This window comes from Chiloscyllium plagiosum, chromosome 41 (assembly GCF_004010195.1).
Source record: "Chiloscyllium plagiosum isolate BGI_BamShark_2017 chromosome 41, ASM401019v2, whole genome shotgun sequence".
Taxonomy (NCBI): Eukaryota; Metazoa; Chordata; class Chondrichthyes; order Orectolobiformes; family Hemiscylliidae; genus Chiloscyllium; species Chiloscyllium plagiosum.
Window position 1 is genome coordinate 5988302 of NC_057750.1, and position 19697 is coordinate 6007998.

At 45.1% G+C, this 19697-nt stretch overlaps 1 protein-coding gene across 3 annotated transcripts in view; it reads right to left on the reverse strand.

The window, feature by feature from the left end:
* Positions 1-19697, reverse strand: part of ppp1r13l (protein phosphatase 1, regulatory subunit 13 like) — a 54913-nt gene that overhangs the window by 24728 nt on the left and 10488 nt on the right. For 2 of the 3 annotated variants that reach the window (XM_043680840.1, XM_043680838.1), the window contains exon 2: positions 2442-2563. In XM_043680840.1, the coding sequence (XP_043536775.1) occupies positions 2442-2505 (64 nt within the window). In that variant the 5' untranslated portion in view covers positions 2506-2563. Of the gene's footprint in view, positions 1-2441; positions 2564-4128; positions 4496-19697 lie in introns of those variants that run through there. The other variant, XM_043680839.1, reaches the window with a different exon arrangement.

Genomic DNA, 19697 nt, shown 5'->3' on the forward strand with positions numbered 1-19697 from the left:
TGGATAGGATAAATAGACAAAGTCTTTTCCCTGGGGTGGGGGAGTCCAGAACTAGAGGGCATAGGTTTAGGGTGAGAGGGAAAGATATAAAAGAGACCTAAGGGGCAACTTTTTCACACAGAGGGTGGTGCGTGTATGGAATGAGCTGCCAGAGGATGTGGTGGAGGCTGGTACAATTGCAACACTTAAGAGGCATCTGGATGGGAATATGAATAGGAAGGGTTTGGATGGAAATGGGCCGGGTGCTGGCAGGTGGGACTAGATTGGGTTGGGATATCTGGTCGGCATGGACGGGTTGGACCGAAGGGTCTGTTTCCATGTTGTACATCTCTATGACTCTAACTCTGCATTCAAAGGAACACAAGCACAGGTGGCTCAGTTGGACCACCATAAAATCTTTAATCTGAGGGACCAGGGTTACAGTCCATGCCTGGGTGATCGCTTGACCTCAGACTGGGGACCTTTTGTGGCACAGTGGTAGCGTCCCTACCCTTTGACTGGGAGGCATGGGTTCAAGTCCCACCTGCTCCAGAGGGTGGGCAACTACATCTCTAAACAGGTTGGTTAATTTTTTTGTTTTACACAAGCTTTAGCAACCTGCCCTCAGGATTAAACCTTTCAAAACCCACTGTGCAGATTCCAGTGGACTCTCCCCAAAGAAACAAACACTTCATTTATATTGTGATCGTTCTGACTGTTGGACATCTCAAAATTCTTCATAGCCACTGAAACACTAAGTTCAGCCACCGCTTTAATGTAAGAAACAAAACAGCCAATTTGTTCACAGAAAGCTCGCACAACGGGACATCTGGCAGTGACGAAATAATTTTTTTCTTTGGTCGTCTTAGTAGGACAATAAGAATTCCCCTTCACTTCTGCAAAGCGGGATTTTTTGTTTACACGTGAAAGACAGAGCTGAGTGCTGCAAAAACCCAGCCCTCTGATACTTTGAGGTTGTGCTCGCCAGAATCACCCAAGATACTGTGGATAGACTCTCTCTGAATCCGAATGGTTTTAGTGATTACTGATACCAAGTGGAGCAGGATACCCACACAAAGTCAAAGTCATAGAGTCTCTTAAGCAGAAACGAGGTTTAAAGTTGACAAATGGACTATGTTTATTCCTTGGTACTTGATAGCTAGTTACATTACATCAGAGCGACACCAGAGTATCACGCATCAGGTTTGACCCAACAGTGAACTCTCATCACTGTCAGCTACATGACTTCGCACCAGAACTGGTCTTACAGGTTAGAATAGCAACTGGTATAAAGCAACTGAGCTGGTTAATTCCCCCACTGGATCAGTCTCCAATGTCCTGATGGGTGCAGCCAATCACAATGATCAGAGTCAAGATTAAAGTGGTGCTGAAAAAGCACAGGAGGTCAGGCAGCATCCGAGGACCAGGAGAATAGAGGTTTCGGGCAAAAGCCCTTCATCAGGAAACGTCGCTGTTGCCCAAAACGTCTATTTTCCTGCTCCTTGAATGCTGCCTGACCTGCTGTGCTTTTCCAGCAGCATCTAAACTTGACTGATCTCCAGCATCTGCAGTCCTCACTTTTGCCCAATGATGTCAGTTAACCCTTTAAGGTACTAACTACTCTAGAAACCTCAGAGGATGCAGTGGTTTGAATGCGAGTATTGTCTTGGATTGGTGCACTCAAGCCCTGGAGAATGGGACTTGAACCCTGAGCCACGCAACTCAGAGGTGTGTGTACTGCACACTGATCCAGAGTTAACCTCCTGGGACACTGCCAAGAACAGTGGTCCAGATGGCATTGGATGGTGAATAGAGGAGACCCAAGAACAAGCAACTACTGAGCTGTGTATAGTCAGCCCCTTCGACAAGTACCATTGTTGGGTACTTTGCTTTCACACTCCCCCTCATAGACCATACACCACAATGGCCCCTATAACAGCTCATTGTTGTACACTGCAGAGCGTTGAAGAATGCAGCTGCTTAAGCAATAATTTCGAACACATTTGTACTAATTGAAGGAGACTATCAGGCTTTAAGTACACAAAGGAAGATTCTGAAAGACAATTATGGCTAAGGGCATCACACATTTGTTGTATTTAACCTGACAGCACAAGTTCAAACTCCGACTGCACTGCAGAAAGCTTGCAAACAGAACAAGACCAGCGAGTAAGGGAGCAAGATCTCAGTGCAAAACGCTCTGTCACATGGCAAGACCTTGACGTGGGAGGTGCCGATGTCAGACTGGGGTGGACAAAACCAGAGAGTCACACAACAGATTATAATCCAACAGGTTTTTTTTTAAATCACAAGCTTGCAAAGCACTGCTCCTTCATCAGGTAGAGTCAACGTTGGTGTCTAAAGCCTGTCATGGGGTGGCAACCAACTCTACTGATCATCACCTTGAACTGAGGCACGTCCCCCTTTGCTGCATTCAAAACACACACTAATAACAGTGGACTTACCTGACAAAGCTTGGTATATATTGTTCAAGGGTGGTGGGCCAACCTCAAACTGTTCATCAGTCATCCTTTTGTGTGTGTAAGCTGCGCTGCTGGGACACAGCTGATCCAGTAATACGGAGACCCTAAAATTGCAAGCAGAAACACAAATGACACACATTCCTGCAAAGTGCTTAAGAGATTCTGTGGCATGATAGGTAATGTCCCCACCTCTGAGCCAGGAGTGCTGGGTACGAGGCTCACTCCAGTACATGAAGGCCAAAGGAGAGCTCATAAAACATGACCAAACAGTTCAAGTGTCAACTTGCATATCTGTGAGACCCCTACCACTGTCCATTGCTCCAGAATACAACATGTCTGTATGTTGCTCGACTTCTCACCTCATGAACAGTAGTCCAGCACCACATGATTCTCGAGTGAAACACACTCAGCACTGGAGTACTCCCAATGTTGAACATTTCAGCCACAGCTTTGTAGATTGTACTCTCATCCTCGTGTCAGACATTTCATAACAGAATCCCTACAGTACGGAAACAGGCCCTTCACCCAACATGTCCACACCAACTCTCCAAAGGAGTAACCCACCAAGAACCATTCCTCCTAGCCTAGATTTATCCCTGACTAATATACGTAACCTATACATTCCTGAATGGTATGGGCAATTTACCCTAATCTGCACATCTTTGGATTGTGGGAAGAAACCGGAGCATCCAGAGGAAACCCACGCAGACACAAGGAGAACGTGCAAACTCCACACAGACAGTTGCCCAAGGGTGGAATTGAACCCGGGTCCCTGGTGCTGTTAGGTAGCAGTGCTAACCACTGTGCCACCCCAAAACCCGCTGTGGACGCAAAAGTACATAATTCAGGCTGACAGTGCAGAGAGAGGGGTAGAGGTGGAGGGAGGAAAAGAAGGAGAGAGAATGTTCTTTAATATAGAATCATAGAAACTCTACAATGTGGAAGCAGGTCATTTGGGCCACCAAGTGCACACTGACCCTCCTAATGGCATACCACCCAAACCCATCTCACCCTAACCCTGCATTTCCCATGGCCAATCCATCCTGACCTGCACACCTTTGGACTGTGAGAGGAAATCGGAGCATCTGGGGGACACCCACACAGACATGGGGAGAACGTGCAAACTCCAAACAGACAGTTACCCAATCTAGAATCGAATCCGGGTCCCTGGCACTGTGAGACAGCAGTGCTAACCACTGAGCCATTGTGTTTATAGCCTGGGCCAATATTTGTACTTCCACAACCAGTGCAAACAAATTGGCTTGTGAGTAGCAGCATCCAGCTGTCTGTGGGATCTTGCCATGCATGAACGATCTGTGGCATTTCTTAGAGTACCAATAACAGGCTACGCCACAATAAAGAGAGTCAAAATAAAGTGCTCCGTGATGCCCTTGCTGCCAAGAAAATAATTCTCTCCCAGGATGTCTGCTCTAAAACAACTATTCACCATCTAAATAAGGGCCTGGGGCAGACTCTTCAACACCAGACATAATCGAAGGAAAAAGAAAACAACAGTAAAATCAAACCTCTGGCATCAGAAGGGATTTGGACAAGAGCCATGCACCCAAAAAAACAACACATACTTGCTGACAACCACCTTTAGATCAGGAACTGCGCTGTTAAGGTTTTTTGACAACTATAAGCACACAAGGAATCTGCTACGACTTACAACATGGAGAGTCTTGTAAACTGACAGGAAATATCTGTGTTGAATCTGTTATTAAGCACGCTCAATCGACTCTTCAACCGGTGACTCGGACAAGACTCAGCGTCTGCAGACAGGGAGCTGCTTGTAGCTGAAGGATGAACCTCACTGAAATGAAGCTGCTTGTGAAAGGAGCTGTATATCTCACTGGATGAGCACACCCAGTGTTCCCTGGTTATGGTTGAGTCAGCCAATGTTCTAGGTGGAGATGCCACACCCAACGTTCCTGCTGATTGCTGGACGTGCGCAAAGAGAGAGAGGGGTGTAGGCACTTGCCCTACTATTTCACAATGCCCCAGTTCTAGGACAGTCAACAAAAAATGTTGGCGATCACAGCAGATCAGGCCGTATCCGTGGAGACAGGGAGCAAGCTATAGTTTCGAGTCTCAAATGACTCTTCATCAGAGCTGACGTGACTTGTGAAGGGGCAGCATTTACGCAATAGTTGCTGGGGGAGAAAGAGTCTTGATAGTTCGAATTAAGTGATTGGAATGTGGGGATGGCAGAACAATGGTGTGTTTAACTGCCAATCTTGAAAGAACAGACAATCCTACTGGGATGGGAGGAGGAGAGAGAGGACATAGCGACAGAGAATACATTCCCTCCACACTTCATGTCAGCTCTTAAGAGTCATCGTTAGCTTGCTGTCTCTTCATGGATACTGCCTGACCTGCTGTGATCTCCAGCATTTTTTTTTCAGCACAGATTCCAGCAATGGCAGTAATTTGCTTTTCCAAGATAGATAAGCTGAGAGGTCTTGACAACGCATAGTGCAGTGGCTTTGTTTGACTTACTTGAGGGTGTGAAGCCAAGTGAGCCTCCTCATTTGCTGAGCTGAAGATGATTACAGCACCACTCTTCGGGAATGTGAAGCATCGTTTTTCTCTTCACAAGTATGACGAGTTTTTAAAACAGAGGGCACAAGACTAAGGGTTGGCCACACTTGTGCCCTGGCTTGTCCTGGGTTGGATTAGCTAGGACCACTCCAACTATGGTACAGTAAACTTCATTTTAACCAGCACCTATCAAATGGCAAATACCGCAATGTAAATAAAGTATAAGCCCCTGTATAGATTTCTTCTACTTGCTGTGTGCTTTTACATTGACTTGAGGTGGTGTGTTGATGTTTTTACATAGTTTTTTGAGAGATGTTGATATCTCAAATTTTTGCTTGGTCAGGTTTGACTGCAGTTATGCGGACCTTTTGATTATCCAGAATATTTGACCAACCAGCACATGTTTGGTTCCATTTGCTGTAATTCAAAGGCTGCCGTTTGATCGGGTTTGTCCCAAGTACACAATCCCTCCATCACTAACACACAGTAGCAACAGCGTGTACCGTCTGCAAGACGTACTGTAGAAATTCACCAAGACTCCTTAGACTGAACTTTCCAAACCCATGACCACATCCACTTGGAAGGACAAGGGCATCCCACCTGCTCTCCAGTCATCATCCTGACCTGGTCCGTCAGTGTTGCTCAAGGAGACAGCTCACTAGCACTTTCTCAAGGGCCAATTAGAGATGAGCAATAAATGCTGGTTCAATCAGCAATCCTAGGAGTGAATTTTTAAAACAAAGAATGTGGAAGGGTGTCAAGGTCAGCAATGTGGTGGCGGCAATGCTTCACACAGAGCCAGCAACTGAGCTGCCAGAAGAAGTGACGGAGGCCGGTACAATTACAACATTTAAATGGTATCTGGATGGGTATATGAATTGGAAGGGTTGAGAGAGATATGGGCCAAATGCTGGCAAATGGGACTGGATTAATTTAGGGTATGTGGTCGGCATGGACAAGTTGAACCGAAAGATTTTGATGAGATTAGATTCCCTATAGTATGGAAACAGGCCCTTTGGCCCAACAAGTCCACACCGATCCTCCAAAGAGAAACCCACCCACACCCATTATCCTACCCTATATTTACCCCTAACTAATGCATCTAACACGATGGGCAATTTAGCATGGCCAATCCACCCTGAACTGCGCATCTTTGGACTGTGGCAGGAAACCGGAGCACCTGAAGGAAACCCACGCAGACACGGGGAGAATGTGCAAACTCCACACAGACAGTCACCTGAGGCAGGAATCGAACCCGGGTCCCTGGCGCCATGAGGCAGGAATCGAACCCGGGTCCCTGGCGCCGTGAGACAGCAATGCTAACCACTGTGCCACCCAAAGTTGTTCCTTAGATCCTTTTTAAATTTTTCCCCTCTCACCCTAAACCTATACTGCCTACTTCTGGAATGTCCTTCCCTAAAGAGCAATAGTGAACCAGATGGGTTTTGCCAACAATGGATTAATGGTCATCATTTGATTCTTAAATCTAGATTTTTTTAAAAATTGAATTCAACTTTCACCATCTGACAGGGTCTGTTTCCGTGCTGTATATCTAACACTCTAAAAAGATATAACTGAAAGAGTCCATTGTCATCCCGCTCCTTCCACCATGAGTCCTGCACTGGCTCACCACTCTAGGTGCCATCTCTTCATTGCTGGGCCTGCCTTGCTGACTTTGGTTCCCGTACCAAACCCACACTCTCCCCACTGCCGTGCCAATAACCAGGAAACTCCAGCTCTGGGCCTAACACAATCAGGAGTCCCCACTCCACGACTTCGGCGACTAGGTGTCCCCAGCTCCACAGCCAGGACCGGCCCCTGCCTCACCAGAAGTCCCACTCTGGCCGCCCTCCCCCGCGATGTCACCTTCTTCACCACCGCAGACGGGAAGGAAAAAGGAGGAAAAAAAAGGAAAGCGGCAGCTGTGGAGTGGATGGGCCCAGGACCCCTACATTGCCAGCGCCTCCATCGTGTGCCTGACCCAGGAATCTCTCATACTTGTCACCTGCATTAGGGAACATCAGGAGAGATTTGCAAATTGATAACTCAGCCTATTTGGCTGCATCTTGGAAGTTCCTTCCTCAACCAAAGTCCTGGAGAGGAACTCAAACCTGAAGCTTCTGGGTCAGAGACAGGGACACTACCCACTGCGCCATTAGTCCTCCACTGCCTAAATTAGCAATTGAACAAGCTGCTACTGGTTAGAATCCCATTCAAGCAAATCTCACTTCACTTGGCAGAGACTGAGAACCACACAGCCATGAGTAATTCAATAAACATGCCACTGAAAGATTTACATTCCGTTTATGAAGGCAACAGCATCAGAACTTGGAGTTACATTCCTATTAACTTTCCCACCCCAATTCAGCTCTCAATTTCACAACTTTGAAGTTAATTTATCTGTCACTAACTTTGCTAACAAAGATTTCTAACACACTAGAGGGAGTGGCATTTAGCCACAGGCACAATCTGCTCAAATGGCAATGCTCAATTCTCAGGTTCTCTTCCATTTCATCTTCTGACAAGACTGTTCATGAATGAGCATTAAGGCAGGCACTCAAGATTTCATAAACTGACATCACTTTGGAACAAAAGTTCACAACTTTCTTTTTGCTTCAGAAGCTTCCACCCCTCCCCCCATGTTGAATTTGTAACACACAAGGCACCGAGTCAGACAATGCTCAGGTACAGCAAGACCAGGATAATACAGAGGCTAGGATTGAAGTGTCAATGGACAACCTCAACACACAAGGACCAGACCATTTCCAACAAGAGAGAATCTAATCATCTTCCTCTGATGGTCAATGACATCACTAGCCATCACCAAATCCCCCATCAGCAACACCCAGAAGTCTCCATCGATTAGACAGCCAAACTGCGTATACACTGCAGCTCTAAGAGAAGGCCAGAGGTTAGGAATATTAAGTAACTCACCTCCTGACTCCCCAAAACCTGACCACCATTGACAAGGCACAGGTCAGGATTGTAATGAGTCACAACCTGGATGAGTGCAACTCCAACAACACTCAAGAAGTTCAACATCATCCAGGACAAAGAAGCCCACTTGACTGGCACCACATCCACTCCCTCCACCACTGACAGTCAGCAGCAGCAATGCATACCATCTACAAGACACACGGCAGCAATATGTCGAGGCTGCTTTGATAGCACCATCCAAATCCACAACCATTACCATCTCGAAGGACAAAGGGCAGCAGATACATGGGAACACCACCAAGGTGCAAGCCCCTCTCCAAGCCAATCATCATCCTGATTTAGAAAAATATTGCTGTCCCCTCACCTTGGTCAAAATTGAGGAGTGCCTTCGCCAACAGCATTGTGGGTATCCCTACAGCCAAAGAACTGCAGTGGTTCAAGACAGCAGCTCATTACTACCACCTTCTTCAGAGTAATTATAGATGGCCGATAACTAATGGCCTTGCCAGCAATGCTCTCATCCCATAAAATAATTTTTAAAAATTAAAAGTTACAATTCTACATAAATTTACATTGACCTTTATTTCAACTTATTAATATAGTGAAGTCTGAATCAGTTCACACATCAATGGAGTAGAACATCCCAACTTATTTGATTGAACTCTTGATTCAAGATGTCAAGATTCAATTTGATATTATATCTTGTTAATTGTATGATTCAGCGAAACAGATTTTAGAATCCCTACAGTGTGGAAACAGGCCCTTCAGCCCAAAAACTCCACACTGACTCTCTGAAGAGTAATCTACCCAGACCCATTCCCCCTACCCTATATTGACTCCTGAATAATGCACTTAACCTACACATCCCTGAACACAATGGGCAATTTAGTACAGCCAATTCACCCTGACCTGCACATTTTTGAACTGTGGGAGGAAACTGGAGCACCCGGAGGAAACCCAGGCAGACACTGGGGGATCGTGCAAACTCCACACAGACAATCACCCGAGGCTGGAATCGAACCCGGGTCCCTGGTGCAGTGAGGCAGCAGTGCTAGCCACTCAATAGGTATCAATTCTCCTTCAGTACATACAAATAGAATTCAACAGGTCATGCTCTCCATGGAGGGGGAAATACATGATCGCCATTGTAAACTTGAAGTCTTCCACAACCAGTGGGCACCACAGGGACTGGAGTGCATAGAGTCAGAGTTATAGAGGTGTATAGCACGGAAACAGACCTTTTAGTCCAACTCACCCATGCCCAACCAGATTTGCCAAATTAATCTAGTCCCATTTGCCAGAATTTAGTCCATCTCCTTCTAAACCCTTCCTATTCATATACCCACCCAGATGCCTTTTTAAATGCTGGAATTGTACCAGACTCCACCACTTCCTCTAGCAGCTCAGTTCACATGCACACCACCCGTGGCATGAAAAAATTGCCCCTTAGGTCCCTTTTAAATCTTTCCTCTCACCTTAAGCCTATGCATAATCAACTCCAGACTGAGAATCTTAACCCGATTAACTACATCTCCCTTAAAGATTTATTTTTGTTACAGTGTACCTTTTAAGGCATTGCCAATTAGTTAATTTGCCCATTTGATTCTCGTTTACTCAAAAATGTAAATAGGAGACTTAAAGGGGCTCTTGTAATGTCCCTACCTCTGAACCAGGAGGTCTAATCCCATTCTATCTCAGAGATTTATGATACATCTCCAAACAGGTTGATTAGAAAATAGAAAAAGTGTTTTAAAAATATGGGAGATTAAGGGTTCTGTGGTGAAGTAGTACTGTCTCTATCTCAGGGACAGAAGGCAAGTTCCACCTGCTCCAGTGGTACACCATTACATTTCCCAACAGAAGACTGCTGGGATCACTGGGGTTGTACGAGAGCTGTTGGACTTACAAAGTCAATAAACTCTCCACAAAGCAAAGTTGCACATCTTAGTTCCTGCTTCAGTAGTCAGTCTAGATTCCAGTAGTAGACTAATCAGTGTGTGTAATATCATATTCCAATTTCTTTCAAAATTTGGGTTTCTTCACTCCCGAAAAGATTGACCCTCCATCCTGCTGAAAGCACGAAATTGGAGACTTTTCTTCAGCCGAACCCAGGTCATAAGCAGATAGCTAACCAGGGTTCACCCATTTTCCACTCATGTCCGGGCTGACATCTGACATATACATCCCACAAGTTAAGAAAACAAAATGGAATTACAATATTATATTACATAATTGCCAAGTTGACAATTTGGTTAATTATAATTCCATGGTGAAGCTGTAACAAGTCCCATCATGACAAGTGACACATTTCCACATAGAGACTGGAGTCATAAATACTTGGAAAAATCTGAGCTTCTATTCAGTAGCTGTGACTACCCAGCAACACAGGTTGAGTTCTTGCCAATCAACATAAAAATGATTTTTTTTTTAAAAAAGTGAACAAGCGCAAGACTTAACAACCCCCTCACACTTACCCTTCAGATACACAAGTAACTGACTGATACATTCTGATCAAATTCCACACTGCGTCACCCAATTTCTAAATCTTTTATTGGTATGTAGGTGCCACTGGGCAAGGGGAGTAACTGTTTCCTGTCCCTAACTGCCCTTGAACTGCATGGCCCATGGGGAGCCATCTATGAGGGCAACTCAGAGTCAACCACATTGCTGCGGGTCTGCAGTCACATGTAAACCAGACCAGATAAGGACTGCAGATTTCCTTCCCTAATGGACGGTAGAAAGATAGAAGATATGATCATGCGTAGGTCATTCAACCTCTCAAGCCTGCTCTGCCATTCATCATCTTGGCTGATCATCAAAATGAACAGCCTAATCTCACCCTTTCCCACCCCCTCATAGTGAAGCAGACTTTTTTTTAAAAGAACTATTGATGATAGTGTCATGGTAACCATCACGAAGGCTTTCCCTGATTTTTCTTAAATTGTATACATTCACTGAATTTAAATTCCACCAGAATCTGTGGTGGGATTTGAACCCATGTGCCAGAGCACTTGCATGGGATGCTGAATTATTAGTCCAGTGGCATTAACACAATACCACACAATCTTCAATTCAGGTTTAATTGCTGATGAACCCATTTCCTTTTTTCTAATCTTTGTCTGACTCCTCCTTGTTGACTCCCCTTCTTTCCTGAAGAAGGGCTTATGCCCGAAACGTCGATTCTCCTGTTCCCTGGATGCTGCCTGACCTGCTGCGCTGTTCCAGCAACACATTTTCAGATCCTCCTTGTTGACCCCCAGGTGAACATCTCTGACACTCAGGGTCTTCTCTTCCCACTAACTCCCTCCACCCCACCCCTCCCCTACCCTGGGAGGGATTCTGAAGGGAGAGCTGGTGAGGGGATGGCAGTAGAGAGAGAGAGAGAGAGAGAGGTCCATGGTCAGGTGGAACCAGATCCTGAACATAATGAAAATCCCTTCATTCAGTTTGCCAAGGACAGGTTAATATACCAGTCTACACATAACTGTCCATTCAATAGTGTTCCCACTGCTGTCTTCCCCAACTGTTAAAATCTGGGGGTCACCAGTGACCAGAAACTGAGCTGGACTAGCTACATAAATATGTGGCTACGACACGAGGTCAGAGGCTAAGAATCTTGCAAGTAATTCTCCTCAGGGCCTGTCCACCATCTACAAGGCACAAGTCAGGAGTGTGTTGACATACGCCCCACTTGCCCAGGATGAGTGCAGCTCCAACAACACAAGCAGCTCGATATTGTTCACAACACAGCAGCCCATCCACCACTCCCTTCACTTCCGATGCACAATGGAAGCAGCTTACAAGATTTAATGTAGCATCTCGCCAAAGGTACTTTGACAGCACCTTCCAAACCCACAACTCTATGACCAAAAACCCTGGAACTCTCTCACTAAAGGCAATCTTTTTCCTATTCTTTTAATGCATTTGTGATGATCAATCCTCTGATATATCATCTAATATTGACTACTGCAATAAAAATTATCCCACCAATCATGAATCCTCATTTATGCTGAATACAAACTAGAACCCACTGTCTACTAAAATAAAGTACAGGCTTCATTAATATAGCACCTTTCATTCCACCACACAATATAGATCTCTCTCTGTACTCTGCAACTAATTAAATACCTTTTGGAGTACCGTCACTGTTATAATTTAGGATTTGTGACAGCCAATTTGCACACAGCTAGCTCCTACAGATCATAATGTGCCACTTTTGGAATACTGCATTCAATCTGCTCCACCTGTGAGAGGATGTTGTGAAACTTGGAAGGGTTCAGAAAATATTTACAACGATGTTGCCAGGGTTGGAGGGATTGAGCTATAGGGAGAGGCTGAATAGGCTGGGGCTATTTTCACTGGAGCATTGGAGACTGAGGGGTGACCTTATAGAATCATGAGGGGCATGGTTAGGGTAAATAGCCAAGGTCTTTTCCCCAGGGTGGGGGAATCCAAAACTAGAGGACATAGGTCTAAGGTGAAAGGGGCAAGATTTAAAAGGAACCTAATAGGCAACTTTTCATACAGAGAGTGGTGAGTGTATGGAACGAGCTGCCAGAGATGATGATGGAAGCTGGAACAACTACAACATTTAAAAGGCATCTGGATGGGTACATGAATAAAGGGGGTTTGGAGGGATATGGATCTAGGTTAATTTAGGATATCTGGTTGGCACAGATGAGTTAGACCAAAGGGTCTGTTTCTGTGCTGTACATCTATAACACTATGATGTGATAACCACCAGATTATCTGTTTTAGTGATACCGCTCAAAAGATAAACATTGAGTCTTGATGTCAGGATATCTTTCTCACTCTGCTAGGAACCTGGCAGGAGGTCTCACCTCCATCTGGACAGACAGGGGGGGTCTCGATTTAGTGTCTCATTGAAGAAATGAGATACTCGGCAATACAGCACTCCATTGGTACTGCTCCAGATGAAGTGCTTAACTGTGGACCTTGAAACCACAGCTTTGTGTCTTGGCTGCAAGACTGCTATCCTGGGACACAGCTGACAAGCTTATAAGCAGCAAAAGGGTTTCAAATTATGAAACCATCACAGCCATAAGCGAGTTCAGAGGTAATTGCAGTGAGCGACCACATGGGAGATTAGCTAGTGCTTGAAAATTAAAAATGTGCATCTTTTCTCATTTCACCCATACCTGGTAGAGTCTGGACATCACATGTGCAAGAGGTACGACATTAGAGATTAAATAACTTTTCTACTTTAATCTTCTGAATACAATAACTAGAAAGCTCATAAATCCTGGAAGAAAGGGTGCATTACAAATGGAAAAGCAATGACGTCAATAGCTCTCAATGTTGGGGTGAGTGAAAGGTCTACTTAATTATACAATGTTAGAGAGATTACTCAATCAAAGTTTAAGCCTGCAACACAAAAAAAAATGCCTCAAAGTTGTCTGGCCTATCCTCTTCAATGCAAAGCAATAACTCATGGAAATTTGCATACAATGTCATAATCCAATGTTGCTACTCAGTGTTTACCTCAGTTTACTATACGGTTGGTTTGCAAAGCAGAGTGATGCCGACATGGGTTCAATTCACATCACCGGATGAGGTTACCACGAAGGACTCTCCTTCTCAACCTCTCCCTTCACCTGAGGTATTGTGATCCTCAGGTTAAATCACCCCTTGTCACCTCTCTCTCTCTCTAATGAGAGAACAGCCCTATAGTAAGGTAAGACTATGGCGACTTGACAGATTTGGTTAAGTGTACACCACCATCTTGGGAAGGTTTCACTCACGAGTATAGATTGGACTGGCTGATCGTGCCATATTTGTTGCCATCCCTTTTTGCCTTTGAATCAAGTGGCTTGTTTGGGCCATTTCAAGTGGACAGGTAAGGGATCAATCACATTGCTGTCGGCCAAACCAGTTAAGAATGGCAGATCTAAGACTACAAAGGGATCTTGATCAATTGGGCTGAGGAGCGACAGGTGGATTTTAATTTGTATTAATGCGAAATATTGCATATTGGTAAAACAGTCAAGGGTAGGAGTTAGACAGTTATTGGTAGGGAATGCAAGGACTGCAGATGCTGGAGATCAGAGTCGAGAGTGTGGCGCTGGAAAAGCACAGGTCAGGCAGCATCCGAGGAGCAGGAGAATTGACCCTTCATCATAATCCCTTCACCAGGGGCTTATGATGAAGGGTGACCTTGGGGTTCAGGTGCATAGTTCATTGAAATGTAGTCACAGGTAGACAGGTGGTTAAGAAGGCATTTAGCACACCTGCCTTCAGTGCCCAGACCACCGAGTATCGGATCTGGGACGTCAGGTTGAGGTTGTACAAGGCATTAGAGATGCCACTTTTGGAATACTGAGCACAATTCTAGTCGTCCTGCTATAGGAAGAATATTAAGCTGGAAAGGGTTCAGAAAAGATTTACCAGGATGTTGCTGAGACTGGAGGGTTTGAGTTAAAGGGAGATACTGGGGACCTTTTCCACTGAAGCTAGGAGGTTGAGGGGTGACCGTATGAGGGGTACAGATAAGGAGAATGGCAGGTGTCTTTGCCCTCGGATGGGAGTTCAAGACTAGGGGTGACATTTTTTAAATGAGAGGAGAAAGATTTAGAAAAATCATGAGGGACAGTTTTGTATTTTTTAAAATGCAGACAGTGGTTCGTGAATGGAATGAACTTCCAGAGGAAGTGGAGGAGGCACGTCCAGTTACAATGTTTAAAAGACATTTAGATAAGTTCACGAATAAGAAATATTTGGAGAGATATGGTCCAAGTGCAAGCAGGTGAGACTAGTTTAATTTGGGATTATAGTTGGCATGGACTAGGTGGACCAAAGGGTTTGTTATGCTGTGTGACTAAATGACGCTACAATCCACTACGTGCTGTGTGACTACATGACACTACAGTCCACTACATGAACTGCTCAGCACCACTTTCTGAAGGTTATAATCCAATTTGAAATTACACTTCCGAGTGCTGCTCCTTCGTGAGCTGAAGTGACTTCATCTGATGAAGGAACAGCGCTCTGAAAGCTTGTGATTTCAAATAAACTTGTTGGACCATAACCTGGTGTCGCGTGATTTCTGACTTTATCCAACCTCCATCCAATACTGAGAACTCCACATCACACCTTCTGAAGAGGCAATTAGGGTGCCCAGCGACACCCACATTCCATGAATTAATTTAGGAAAACAATATGGCAGAGTGAAATGGCAAATCGGAGCATGAGGTAAGAATTAATGTTCAACTTCTCCAAGGTCAGAGTCAAAGCTGCAACCTTTTGACACGGAGATGTGCACGCTACATGAGGAGGCTTGGTTGACCATTCCACAACCTCACTACAACCCAGAGGGCTCTGGGCCAGAGTAGCCATTTCAGATTCCCACCAAACTCAGCTTACTCTTGTGCCAAATGCCTCTTGTCAAAGTAGTTAACATACTTAAATGGAAACGCAGCAATGCCCCACACCCCCAGCACTGCAACGTTACATCAGCTGGGAGCCCACATCAAATTCCACGTTGAATCACTCCATAGAAACCTGCAAAAGGCTGACACAACAGCAAGGAATCAAAATCAATGCCTTGTCAATCTGTCATACCCTGCACAGCTGCCAGACAATGTCAGGGCTTTGAATGACTACAATGTATTTTTATCGTTGGGATCAATATACCCGAGGGAGAGGTGGGTTAATTAGCCTGACAGGTACATCCCTCCCCCACACACACCTCCCTCACCCCAGGGCACAATTGTCCTCAGTTTGCACCCTTCACATGAACCGTCAAGTACTGAGACTCAAAGCTGGTTCTCTGCTGACAAATTGCATGTCTTACAGAACTTCAGAACAAGCAGAGGCCTTTCAGCCCATCAAACTTATTCCTTCAACATGACTGGAGCATGCCTGATGTTCACTGTCATCCTTTCCCGGGGGGTGGTGAGTGGGGTTAGTGAGTGTGTGGTGGTTAGGGGAGAATAGAGAAGGGGTGGGGGTGGGAAGAGAAGAGGACAGGGCTGGGGGTGGGTAGAGGAGAGTAGGCTGGGGGCCAGGGAGAGCTAGGGGAGAAGAGAAATGAACCCACATCATATGGACTCCAGTGGCTCAAGATGGGGTCAACTTATTATCACCTTCTCAAGGCCCATGTTCAGCCAGCAATACACACATCCACGTACCAACAAAGAAATAAAAGCATTTACATATCTCGATTCCACTTTCCTAACCTCATTCCACAGTCTCAGTTTGAGATTTTTCATTTGACCTCAGCCTAGCCAGAGTAGTGAGTTCCAGGGTTTTCAGTGCCTTGCCTCTGAAGAAGTGCTTTGCTGAAAGACTAAAGCATTTTATTTTGCATTCTATGGCTGCAAACGTTTACACATATTTTCTTACAATTTACTTTTGTAATGAGGTCATTATTGGCAATGTCCACATTCAATAGACTGCACTGAAGGAACCTCAAAACCAGGAGTTCATCTGCTATCTTAATGCCATATCCCCACTTTCACTACCTCTTGATCCATTGAAATATCTGAAAAATTATCAATGTCTTTCTTGGATATATTCAATGACCTGGTTTCCACAGCTTTCTGTGGTAGAGAATTCCACAGGTTCACTACCTTTTGAGTGAAGAATTGTTTATTTATCTCAGTCCCTAATGGTCTATCTTGTAACCCAAGGCTCTGACTCTTGATTCTATACTTCCCAAGCAGGGGTAACACCCTCCCTGCATCTAGTCTGTCCATTCTTATTAGAATTTTACACATTTCAATCAGATCCCTCCTCATCCTTCTACACTGTAGTGAGTACAGGCCCAGTCGAACCAATCTCTCCTCTTAACATGATGGTGAGCTGTTTTCTTGGTCCACATGGTGTTCTGGAGAGACAAGAGGCAAGTTATTCGACCCAGAACTCTCAGCCTCCAACCTGATGCTTCAGCCATGATGCTGACACGTCTGACCCAGTCCAGTTTCTGGGCAGTGGAGATCTCCATGGATGCTGACGTTGGGGGATTCAGTGATGGCAATGCCATTGAATGTTGCTCTTCTGTCCACTGGGAATTCAGGGCATGGGCTCGCAAGATGTGGCACTCTACATACTCGCCAATAGCTACCTCTCCTGATCTCTATCCTCGAGCCTCCTCCCAGGACTGAGCACTATTACCCCATGAGTTGTTGGTCGATAGAGGGTGGTGTTCAGCATGAGGGACAGTGATATAGATCGAGACCACTGGCTTCAGTCCTGCATAGTGACCTCTGATGCATGTGCTGGATCAAGGGTAGAGCTGTAAACACTGATAGGGTTCAGAGCCAACCACTACTGGAAGAGAAGGAGAAATGATGCAGCCTGCCAATGTTTCATAGCTGGATCTTTGTTATATTTCCCACAGTCAGCATTATCCATAATTTCTAAGAGACAATTTTGCCCAATGTTTGATATGCCCCGAGGCATGTCACAGTGTCCCTTTTAAAATCGACACTCCCTAGCACAGTCAGATGCTAAAAAAGACACAGAATTTGCTGATTTGCCAATTCGTCCAAAGTCACACTCCCAAAGGTGTGAGCCATACTCCACCATAGGTCACAATGAACATCAACCTCACCTTGAGTCAAGGTGGGTTCAAATCCCTTTCCTTCAGCACAAAAAGCCAGGCTGATGCTCCACTGCATTGAAGAGGGAGTGCTGTGCTGTCAGAGGTACAGGTATCCCCTGCTTTCAGAACGTTTGCTTTACGCCAAATCGCTTTGACGAAAGATCCACTTTAGTACCTGTTTTCGCTAACCGAAAGAAGATCTTCGCTTTTCGAGAAAGCTTGCGCAGCAAGTATGGCGCCTTCCCCAGGAACTACACTCAGCATCAAGCTGCCATAACTTTGAACTGCGTCTGTGAGCATCCATGCTTCATCTCGATTTATTTTGTGTGTCCATTTGCAAGAGGTGTCCTAATGTACACCACCCCAACCTGACGGCCTTTACTATAATGTTAGCATTAGTTTCAGTTTGGTGTTATTTGGTATTTTGGGTCTGAGAACGCTCAAAAATTATTCCATATAAATTAATGGTAATTGCTTCTTCGCTTTACACCATTTCAGCTAACAAACAGTTTCAAAGGAATGCTCTACCCTCGGAAAACAGGATATCTGTACTGCCTTTTGGAATGACGTGTTAAATCACGGTCCTCTCAGGTGAGCACGAGGCAAAGGAGCAGGTGAGCCCTCAGTCGCTGGACAATACTTACCTGACCTTGACAAGCCATACAGAATTTTAAATTTCCCTTTCAAATGGATGGGAAGGGCACAAAAGGAACAATGATGCTGACCAGACCTGAAAAAGATGTACAAGGTGGCCTCTTTCCTCATTAGAAAGAAAATGAGGGGTGTGATGAGGTGGAGATTCCTAACAGTTACAATTGGTTTGGAGGAGACAGCATCGCTAGACTATTAATCTAGAGTGTGAAGGAATATTCTGGGGACTCTGCTGATCCAGCTACAGCAGATATTGAAATCAATACAAATCTGAAGTAATCTAATGATCATGAAACTGTTGTCAACTATCAGAATAACCCATCTGGTACACTCATGCACCTTTAGGAAAGTTACAGAAGCAGATTTAGGCCAATCGGCCCATCAAGTCTCTTCCGTTATTCAATGATGCCCGATGTTTCTCAATCCTATTCTCCTGCCTTCGCCGTGTAATCTTTGATTCCCCCCCCCCCCCGCCGTACAAAGCAAGAGCCTCTCTCACTTTCTTAAGTACACTTGAAAGACTTGACCTCCACAGTGTTCTGCGCAATGAGTCCAACAGATTCCCCATCCTCTAGCTGGAGAGATTTCTCCTCATCTCAGTTCTAAATGGTCATCCTTTCGTTCTGAGGCCGTGCTCTTGGGTCCTAGTCTCTCTTACAGGTAGGAGCATCCTCTCCACATCCACTCTCAGTATTTTATAAGTTTCAATCAAATCCCCCCCCACCTCATCCTCTAACCTCCATAGAGTACAGACCCAGAGTCCTCAACCGCTCCTCATACTGACAAGCCCTTCATTCTGGGATCATTCTTGTAAACTTCCTCCAAGGCCAGTACGTCCTTCTGTAATGTTAGAAAATTAAATTGTACTCTCTCTCTGGACATTAATGTAATATTAAAGGGTGAAACTGCACTATCTCCCACTTCATTTGGGCAGCTATTTACTACTCTCCTACTGCTATTATCAATAGCAACTCTCATTCAGCCTCTTCCATTCAGAAATACTTTCATAGCCAACCCCCAGCATATCAAATTCATTTGCTTGATCATCCCCCCTGATACTGAAGTATATCACACCTACATTGTCCGGGGATGTAGCAGAGCCAGTACTCCTTTGTAGGGCCACCCCAAAGCTAGGACTTATCACACCTACATTGTCTTGGAGAATCACTCAGGAAATTGTTTGCACAACGATTCCCCAGGATTAGGGCATTTACATTTACGTTATCTCCAAGGATGACCTCATCTGGGGTAACGTGGTTATGGGGGCAGGGAGTGGCCAGAGTACCTGTGAGCATTACCGACTGACCTGTATAACAGAGATGTCTTTCCTTTATTCAAGGCCTCATTTTGACTCACCTTCACACGCCCGAAGAATGTCAAAAGCCGGGGGGGGGTCACCTAGCTTGTACAGTCTTCAATAAACTTTAACTGTTTGCAGAAGTTGGTGTGCGAGAATTGCAGCTCATGTGTGAAACCTTGGGGAAAGAACCTAACACTTCCTAAGATAGGGGACCCAAAATTACTCAATATCCAAAATGCGGTCTGAC